This window comes from Nestor notabilis, unplaced genomic scaffold, assembly GCF_000696875.1.
Source record: "Nestor notabilis isolate BGI_N333 unplaced genomic scaffold, ASM69687v1 scaffold9788, whole genome shotgun sequence".
NCBI classification, from domain to species: domain Eukaryota; kingdom Metazoa; phylum Chordata; class Aves; order Psittaciformes; family Psittacidae; genus Nestor; species Nestor notabilis.
In genome coordinates this window covers 29,489-39,850 of record NW_009938708.1, presented here as the reverse complement: position 1 = coordinate 39,850, position 10,362 = coordinate 29,489, and the positions used below count along the sequence as shown (strand labels likewise).

At 42.3% G+C, this 10,362-nt stretch overlaps 1 protein-coding gene across 1 annotated transcript; it reads left to right on the top strand.

Annotated features, from left to right (window-relative positions):
- Nucleotides 1-1,089: 1,089 nt before the first annotated feature.
- On the top strand, nucleotides 1,090-4,941 carry PANX1 (pannexin 1; the record flags this gene model as incomplete). Its single annotated transcript, XM_010019475.1, has 3 exons — nucleotides 1,090-1,313; nucleotides 2,318-2,988; nucleotides 4,856-4,941. Coding segments are annotated over 3 exons (981 nt in total), but the record flags the coding sequence as incomplete, so codon positions are not given.
- Between the last annotated feature and the right edge of the window lie 5,421 nt (nucleotides 4,942-10,362).

Genomic DNA, 10,362 nt, shown 5'->3' with positions numbered 1-10,362 from the left:
ATTCTATGATTCTAAATCTGTTTCGAATTGTTCACCGTAACTATAAAATTCCTTAGGAACTGATGCTGGATTTAAGTCTGCTTATCAAAAGTTGAATGTAATAAATTAGAGATTGGCCAAGTTTGCAGTATATTTTAAGGGACTGATTGTCTAACTAGATCTTACATCATGTCTCTGTAAGGGTAATATTATGTAATGAATGTACACCTTGAATATAACATCATGGCAGATAGAAAATAAAATACCATCTACCCAGCAGCTGGAGGGAATTAGAAATTAAATCTCATGGTGAAAAGCTGCTCCTTGTTGATGACTACAAGAAAGATGGAAAGACTCCAGGTTGTTGTCTTTTATACCTGCTTCAACCCCTTCCCTGAGCAATGGGGACTGTGTAAGGGCTGACTTCTCAGCGCTGCATTAACACCAGACCATTCCAATGCCGCGTGCTGGTTTCCATTTAGGAGTTACCTAAAAATATGTAAATACCCTTAAATATTACAACCACACTTGCATCCTTTACAGCCACTGTCATGTGCTCTGAACAGACAGACGTGTGTCTGCAGGCAGATACAGCACTATAAAATGCCTGTTCATTAACCTCCTGACAGCCAGTGGAGAGCAGGAGAGATTTTGCTGGTGTCTGGAGCATTTTAGTTGCTATGAACAGTGGTGACATGTATGGATGGGAAAGTTATGTGACACTATCCTCTTCTTCCTGTCAGCCTCTCTGGCAGCTGCTTTGGCTGCCTTTGCTATTTGTTGTTCCTTAGGTTAATGCTGCCTCTCAATTTCAGGCTCCAGCAGTGTGGTTCTGAATATGCAATGCAAAAGTTATCAGGATCATGGTAACTTTATTCTGCCTTTTTTGGGTTTTTTTTGGCAAAGCTCTAAGCAGCAGCAAGGTTACTGGAGATGTCTGAGAAGAGATTTTGCTTCCCTGCATATCCCAAATAACCACAAAAGTGGGTTTTACTAAAAGCATTTAAATAAAGTCATAGGGAATTTAATAGACTTACAGGGAATGATGGTGACTGGCTGACTCTTTTAGACACAGGTTGAGCCTCATCTGATGTTTTTTCCTCCCTTCAGTTCTTCCCATACATCCTTCTGCTCGTCGCTATCCTGCTGTATCTCCCATGTTTGTTCTGGCGCTTCACCGCAGCACCTCACCTTTCTTCAGACCTGAAATTCATTATGGAAGAACTTGACAAAGCCTATAACAGGGCAATCAAAGCTGCTAATAGCATCCGCAGCGGAGACCCCAGGGACCCTGCTGACTTGGTTCCAGCTGCTAATGAGAACTTCACACAGAGGTAAGGTGCAGGGGCTTGACTTTCTTTGCTCTTTTCCTTAAGCTCTTAACAGATGTGACACTTGCACTCACTTAGAAATTTATTGCAAAGGTTTGAATGGTGACCTGACACCCTTTTAATCTTGGTTACAAAAAGAAGACATCTGAAATCATTATTTAGTTTGAGCACTTGGAGCTGGAACTTGCAAGTTTCTGTTTCTAAAGAAATATTTGATGAGCTCTTCAGATCATGTCCTGGTTTCTTCAGTTGTAGTAGGTGTTAATTACTTCTGCCCACCGCAGCACAAGAAAATGGGGATGGCTGCAGTCCTCAGTTCTCAGTGATCCTGACAGTCGCTTGCACGCTGTGAGCAAAGCCCGTTAATTGTCATCTCCTCTCCTTTCACATCTAGGTCTGCAAAGCTTCAAAATAATATAAAGCCCCAACACCAAACCCAACAAAAGCAAAACCCCCCTCTCTGATCAGACTGATGCACAGTTCTAACCAGGTCCCGTTTCTAGGTCAGGGTACCTGTTTCTCTTTGCATGTGCAAAGCAGTGCAAAGCAGAGGCACAACCAGTGCAATGGGGACTTAGGTCTGTTCTTTAAAACGTGAAGTCCTGACAACTAAAAAGCCTCCCAGTGTGCTATTAGCAAACGAGTGCTTGGGAAGTCTGCTTTGCCTCATGGTTTTGCTTCTGTACCTGTTTTGTATTGGAAAAGAATAAAAATATTCTTTTGCTTCAAGGCAGTAATTTTTACCATTTTCCAGTATTTGAGCTCTTTTGTCACTTAATTGTCTTTTCTGTATTAGAGTGCTACTTTTCTGTATTTTGTGTCATTTATCTGCTTTTCTGTTATTTTTTTGTTGACTTCAGTACAATTACCCTTAATGTACCCAGTAAGAGGTATTCCAATCTTGTGTCTGTTTTAGAGCATCAGGTTTCTTAGAAATTTGAGGTATGTGAATGCTGCAGCATCTGATCTATGTGATTTGGGGGTTTTTTTCTTCCTTTCTCTTTCAGTTTGTGGGAAATATCTGAAAGCCACTTTAAATACCCGATTGTGGAGCAGTACCTGAAAACAAAGAAGAATTCCAAATGCTTAATAATTAAATACATTATCTGCCGTTTACTCACGCTAGTAATTATCTTCATTGCATGCCTCTACCTGGGCTATTACATTAGCCTCTCCTCTTTGAGTGATGAGTTTCTCTGCACTATCAAAACTGGGATCTTAAAGAATGACACAACTGTTCCAGAAGTGATTCAGTGCAAGCTTATTGCTGTTGGTGTCTTCAAGGTACTCAGCTATATTAACCTGATAATCTATCTCCTAGTGATGCCACTGGTAGTGTATGCAATGTTTGTTCCGTGGAGGTGGAATTCAGGTATTCTCAAAGTGTATGAAATCCTGCCAACTTTTGATGTTCTGAAGCTGAAGTCGAAGTGTTTCGATGACTTAAGCCTTTACCTCCTCTTTCTTGAGGAGAACGTGAGTGAACTTAAATCATTTAAATGCCTCAAAGTGCTGGAGAATATTGCAGTTTCTGAGAAGTTTGATGTCATGCAACTTTTGGTAAACCTTGGCACTATTAAGACAGATACCATAGATGGGAAGCCAGGGACAGCTGTGTTGGAGAAGCCTGAAGAAACAACTACAGAAGAGCTGGGAAAAAACGCAACAGAGCTACAAGGTAAGGTGCCCTGCTCTTCCTTCAAAAAGAAAAACCAAAGAAAGAAACACCACAAAAACTCCACATCCAAACCTGCTGGATAAGGAATCCAGTAAAACAAAAGTTAAATCATGCAAAACAAAGCAGGTTTCATCTAGATGTGTATTCCTACCAAAACCATTTTAATATATGCTGTGAGAAAACGGACCTGCTTAGACCTCTGTTGTCTACAGTATAACTGATACAACTTCATCTAAGTGCCAGACGTTTGGGGTGTTGCAAGTCAGTGGCACAGGCTGGATGCTGAAGTGTCTGTTAAGTTGGTGGTCCTTGCTGCCGCCTCTGCTCTAGCAGTAAGAGGCTTCAGCTGTCTGAACTTGACCTCCTTGAGATCACCTGCACAGTAGAAGAGCACTAGATTGGTCACAGTAGGTCGTGCTTGAAGAAGCTCCAGTGATAAAACTGGTAGTTTCAGGACATTTGTTTTCAGAGATTAGCTCAAAAGAGCAGTAACTGCTGCTTCTGCTTTCCTGAATGGCTTTGGCAGAAATCTGAGCTGAATATAAAATAAGGCTGATGCTCAGAAATGCTGCTGGGGGAGGAACAGAAAATGGCAAAAGAAAGGAAGTGGGACTGTGGCCAATGAATATGCTCCCGTTCCTTCTTACAAAGATTGACTGTGAAATGGGTTTTGCCGAAATAGTCTGAGTCAGTCTGGGTTGGTGTTCTCTGAGTATTCCCACCCATTCCCAGGCATGATTGGCTCTGAGCAATCACTCCTTTGTGAGATGTAGTCTTAGATTCCCTGCTAAAAATGTGGCATATCTTAAAAGTGATTCCAGTTCTCCCTAGCACAGAATTAGAAAAACCAGATATCCAGGGAGAGGCATGAAGGGATGGTAGAGCCGTTTTCCCATTCGATGTGAGCATGGGTGCTGTTGTAGCTGTCCCCACAGAAGCAGCTAAAACATCCCTGAATGAAGTAGTTCAGGCTCCGTGAGCTGCCTCTTCACAACGTCTGTCACTCACTGAAGTGAAGATGCTTTAAAACATTCAGCAGCTGACCTGAGGGCAAGTTAAGGAACTGCTTCAAAGGCATGAAAAATTAAATCTATACTTTCTGTTCAGAAAGCTGTGCCTTGTGCTTGGTAAAAGGAAGCAGCAGCACTCAGAGGACTACTGTTTCTCCATGCTTTGGTCAAACAGCTCTGGCAGGCATTTGAATGAGAAGGCAATTTATAAAACAGGGTGATTCAGGATGAGCAAGCAGAATTATTTTCAAACCAGAAGAAGCACTTCTGGCAACAAGCTCTAGTACAGCAATTTGCAGAAACTGACAGAAAGTAGTTTTCATTCTAAATATGACCCTTTTTGAAATGACACATGGGTGGGTTTTCGTAGGAGGTTTTAGGAGCTCAAGGTGGGCATCTCTGCTCAAGGAGCTGAAAAAGCTCATAGAAAATCTGACTCATTTTTGTCTGAAAGCAGAACTTTTGAGAGTGTTTTCATCTCACAAAAACTTCAGAACCTTGTTTTCTTTAAGAGCAGGACAAACTTATGCTTGAAGCTCTCCTAAAATGCATTGCAGAAAGAATCTGCTATTTCATGACCAGCTCTGGTTGGTGCAGCCCTTTCCTTCTGCCTGGGTACAGCTACAGACTTCATCACCTATCGGCAAACCTTTACCTGTGGCTCATTGTCTTTTCTTCTGTCATTAATGGCATCAGCATGGTTTAATTAGTGATTGTATTAACAAACCAGTGCTCTGCAGCTCCAGCACAGTGCAGGACAGCTCGTGATGCTGTCCTTGTGATAGTTCCTTTGTAAACAAGGATATATTGAGTGGTTTGATGGCCTTTTCACTTCTAAAGGTTCACTTTCTCTCTAGTTTTGACAGACCATGATGCAAGTCGCAACACCAGCCCGAGAGAAGGTAAAAATGTTCGCCAAAGACTGTTAGACTCTTCGTGCTGATGCTTCCCTGCTGCAGCAGGCAGGAGCTTCGCGCTTCAGGAGGGCTTCTCCTCCACCTCTGCTGCGCTGAACACAAGGTGCTGCTCTTTGGATGCAATCATCTTCGTGGCCTGATGATTCCACAGAGGTCGAACTGGTTTACAGACTACTTGTATAATATTCAGCAATCACTTACCTGAAAAAGCATGGTGTGGACTTCCATTATTTATTAAAAGAAACCAACTACGAAACACACAAGGAACAAGAAATTTCCATCACGAATAACAAGCATCGAATGCAATTGAAGCTGGCAGCAGGAAAGAGCTAGCACTATACTGTAAGGGAATGGGAAACATAACCCTGTAGGTAACAACATGAGATGGCCACTTTGCATTCTGAAGTGTTTCTCTGCTGGGAGCAGCCATCTCAGTTCTGGGGTGTAAGTGAAGCATCTTGGGGTGCTCTGCCCTGGCAAAGGGGTTTCTTTGTTGGTTTTTAATGAGTCTGGTTAACCTGTACCAGGACAAGTAGACATTGCTCTGTTGAGCCCGAGATGTCTTGGTCAGCCAGCTCAACAGTGATGTCTGGGATTAATTACTTAGCACTGATGAGAAACTACAACCAGGCTTAGTAAAAGGGGGCACTGTAAATGTTGGTGATTTTGAATTTTTTATGGATTCATAAATTAATAATGTCTTAACACTTTTTTGTTTTTTTACAAAATGTAATGATGCATAAGTTAAATGTTTCATTTCTATTTCTCAGTCGTTTTGGTCTTAGTGCCTAAAAAAATCCACCTTGGAGTTTGGACTGAAGATCAGTGAAGTTGGTTCCATTTTTGTGATGGTTTGTAGAAGTTTTGTAACATTTGTACGTGTGGAATTTGTTTTGATGTGGTTTAGTATCAAATGCAATATTAGTTGTGCTGTTTTCCAAGCCCCACTTGAGAAGAGAGTCTTATTTGTATTACAGTAGCACCTGAGTGCCTCAGCAGAGACAAAGTGAGGAAGATGTAAATATGACAAAAGGTTCTCCTCACACATTGATTTTAGTTAAAGTTAAGATGCTGAAGTGGATTGAAACAGACAGAAGGAAGGGAAGTGTTTGTGCTTTGGAAAACTGTCCTGCTTTGTTGTTGGACAGTTTTGGGAGAGCAGCATTCAGTTTTAATGTCTTCCCCCTGCCCAGGACCTCCACCTTCAATGAACATTAAAAATACCTTTGTCTTGGATTTTGGATACAAGGTGAGGTGGGAGGGGGTTTAAGCACCACAGTGGCAGTGCGTACACTTCCACAAATGTTATATGGTCACTTGCTTTTCTGTATTGTCCATGTAACTGGAATGTTTTGCCTGCCACCTCTTCAGAGTTGTCCTTTTAGACAAAGCAGCACCTCTTTTATAGCTAGGTAGGAGTTCCATTTTCTGGTTCATCTGTATCACCCGCTGTTGTGTTCTCGACTGTCAGCATCCTCCATTGGGCTGAGGATGAGGGGGGAAAAAAGAAGTAATTGGTGTTAGCATCTCTGCACAGAACTGTTTACGTGCTGCAGCAGATTTCAAAGAGATGCTGTACCTACTTGGATTTGGCAGCTGTTGTTAAAGTGGACCCCAAAGTGCTGTCGTACTATAGTTTGGGTATTACAAGCACTCTTCAGTTATTATATGGCTTTCAGCTAAAACAATCCTTACCTAAAAGAAAGTCTTAAAAGCCATTATGCTACCTCTGCATAGGACAGTAGCAGAGCTGCAGTCCTAATGTCTGTTGCATTACCAGCAAGAAACAGGGCTTGTGTTGGGCACTGGTGGTCCAAAGTGCTCAATTTTACTGCCATACTTCTCCCAGAAAAGCTACAACCCCTCTGACCTTTTCTAGATTGTTTCTGCCTGGCTGTGCTGTGTTGCTGATGGTCCTGTACATGTGGGTAATGCAGACGCATGTTATGCACTGTGTGTTTTGAACAAGGAGCTATAGTGCAATACTAAGGGTTTGTGATGTGGATGTGTTAGAAGTGTTTGATGTACGTAGAGTTCTCAGTCTTTAAAACTCGAAACTCCTGAAAGCAACGTGTTCATCTTTCATGTTGGTTATGAACCTAACTTTTTACTAATTCCCCTTTTGTATTTAAAAATATGACTTGCTGCAGTGAATCCCTTGTTGTCTTGTAAAGTGTTCAATAAAATACATATCCATTCTTCGTGGTTACTTAAATAAAATCAATTTTGTGAACTACAGCAGCGTGAGTGACTGAAGGTTACAAGAACAGTTGCATGTTGCCATCTGAAACCCCGTAGTGCAATACTTGTGGTCTGATGCTAAACCCTGAGCAAACTTTTTGGACAGTATTTATAATTGTGTTCTTTTAATTTTTGCTCTCATGAAATTGTCAGAGCAACATGAATTGGTTCAAAATCTATTCAGCCTTTAAAAACTGTTGAGAAAACATCAGCATGTGATAAATAGGCAATGATCTAGTGTGTGAGTTACTATCTATAAATAGGCCACAGTCTCAGCACGTTTGAGCTTTTCAGCCATATCTTGCTCGTTTAAGATGTGTTTCTGCACCTGCCCACCTCAGTTCTACTTAGATTTTAGTGGCATTGCCCCATTCAATGACCCTGCAAGTGAAGGATGTCCTGGCTGCTCTTTGAGAACATGAAGGTAGAGATCAGGTCATGAGCGGTTGTCTGAAGGTGGATGTGGGAGACAATGGAAACTATTTGATTATTGCCAAAGAGAAGTAACTGCTCGGCTGGAGAAGAAAGAGTTGAAGAAGAAACAAAGTACAATCAAGCAGAGCAACCCAGCTGGCTGAGGAGGAGAGAACATAAGATACCAAGACACCTGGCTGAGGAGGAGAGAGCATAAAGATAAGAGACTGTCTATTCTGGGACTGGTTGTGAGAACACGAGCAGTGTTAACAAACAAACTATAAGTCAGGAACTAAACATGATAGGCTACAAATAGAATGGTGTAAAAGCTAGAGCAATAGGCTAAAAATAACTGTTGTTAGAATGGTATAAAAAGTTAGAGCAATAGGCAAGAAGGCGATTCACTGCATGAAGATGCTCTGGGTCCGTGCATTCATCCCCTCAGGTGGAGGTGTGTCATGTTAAAGGGGGGGCTCCTCAAACCCTTTTATTTGATCAGCCTGTCAGTGTCCCAGGGAAGACGAGACCCTTGTGTCCGACCAGCCTGTCTGTGTCTCATTGTGGGGACCGTACTGCACAGCCCACAGCAGCAGAGGGTGACTAACCTCTTCAGCCTGGGGAACCATGGTGTAGTAGCTTCCATGCATGCCAACCGTCCTGGAAGTAGCAACTGTATTTCACCCTGGAAAGGTTTCCTTAATACCACAGCTTCTGTTAGGCCCCAGTTTTCTCTGATTTCCCTTTCCCTCCAGTGATTTTCCCACAGAGGTGGGAAAACTTCCATGCTTATGATGTACGATTTCTTCACTGCCCAACTTATACTCCTCAAGCTTCAAAACCTGAATTGTCCATATCCTTGTCAGGGATCCAAAGGAACCATATATCATACATTCTTCTAATAATGATGTTAAACCTCTGCACTGTGCATGAAAAGCAGATGTTTCCATTGAATGGCTTCTGCTATCATGGAAATGCAGTATCCACTAAGGTACTGAAGGAAATTAGGGGTAGTTTGGACTTTACATTTCTCCTGCACCAAGGCTTGTACTGTAGACTTGTTTTCACAGGAACAGCCTTGTTTCTAACCTGCAGATCAAAGCAATTATTATATTTTAAAAGGTAGGTGAGGCATTCTGTCTGTCTTAAGGAAGTTTGCAATTCCACTTTAATGAAGTTTAGACTATATTCACCTCAGTGGGTGGCTGTCATCACTGCACAGGTGTTTGCATGCTGCTGTGACATTGCTCTGAGAGCTGGATTGGTGCAAACAGAACAAGAGCAGATGAAACAACTCAGTTTTAAGTACTTGTAATGTCTGGGCTGTGCTTAAGGCTTCCACTAAGGCTTGTATTGATGTCCATGACGTTTATTCCTGGAATAAGAGTTAACGTGCCAGGAGGAGTACAAGGTAACCTTCACACTGGCCATGAAGGGCACCACAGAATTAGACTTATTCAGGAGTATTCTTTGAACTCAAGAGGCTTGAAAAAGTCTAGGATTTGTGTTTTTTTTCTGGTGGTACCAAGAAGATGAGGAAACAAACCAGTGTAGCTTCCTGCTCAGTACCACGAAACGCTACGTAATGGACCTGCCAGATCAACACAACAAAACCACTTCTTGTCTTGTAAAAAGATTGTAAAGAAAGATCTGTCTGAAGATTTTATTGGTCAATGGCCAGCTCAGGAGTCCTCTTGCCTCAGGGGCTTATGGCGTAAGGTCACCTAGATGATGAATAAGGCAAAATCCTGGTGGAAATCAGTAGGGTGATGGCTGAGGCAACAGAAGTGCCCTGGAAAGGACAACACTGGGGCAGAGCAGGCAGCTTTTGTGGTGGCAGCATGTTCTATGTGTGTGCAACTGGCAAAAGCCCTGGTCTATCAAATGGGCTAGTACAGAATAAAACATGAAGACACCGTTGTTCAGAAGTGCAACCAGCAAGAAGTAAATATCTGTATCAAGATCAAGGCCAACAACACCTCTATGGTGCTTCTCATTCACCACTAAACACCCTTTTTTCCATGGACCCAGCACAGTCTTTCAGAACAACATGCCCTTAACTGAGCCATCTCCAGATGCAGTGGGACCCTCAGAGAGAAACTACTTCCAGAAGAGTCCCACGTGAGCACTTTTTCCAACCACAGTTCTTACAGCCATGTTCCAGCAAACAGGTCTTACAGAAGATATCCTAACGACAGTCAGGTTGAAAATCCATCTATCCTGGTATCTTGTCTTTTAGAGTGGTCAGCAGTAGCTACCTGGGGACAACAGTAGATACAGGTCAAGCAGTAGTAGCTAATGGCCAAGCCTACAGCCATGCTTTCCCAGAATGACATCACCACTAAGGAACTCCTGAAACGGAGACTGTTATTAAGCCTTTCTATATGGTAATTGCTGGTAGGTTTTACTTCCAGAAATTTCTCCAGTTGCTTTGGAAAACCATGAAAACTTTCAAAACCTGTAATTCCTGAAAACAAGGAACTCCACAGCTGGACTAAATGCCACGCAAAGAACTATTTCTTGTGGTGTTTTCAGACCAGTTAACACCTTGCTGGCCTGAACTCAACTCCAATTTCTACCAATCCAAATCAGTAGCACAAAGAAAGTCAGTTGAGGTGACCTTTCCTCATGCTTTAGCGTCCCAGAACATGCTATTCAGATACTGCAGACACTTCCCACCAGTAAGAGTCTCTTACACCTTTACTAAGCCCACCCAACAGCAATCTGCTATCTCAGGTGTTCCCAGCTGAGAAATGGGTTATTTGTTTGTGGAGGTTTAATTAAAACTCACTGGA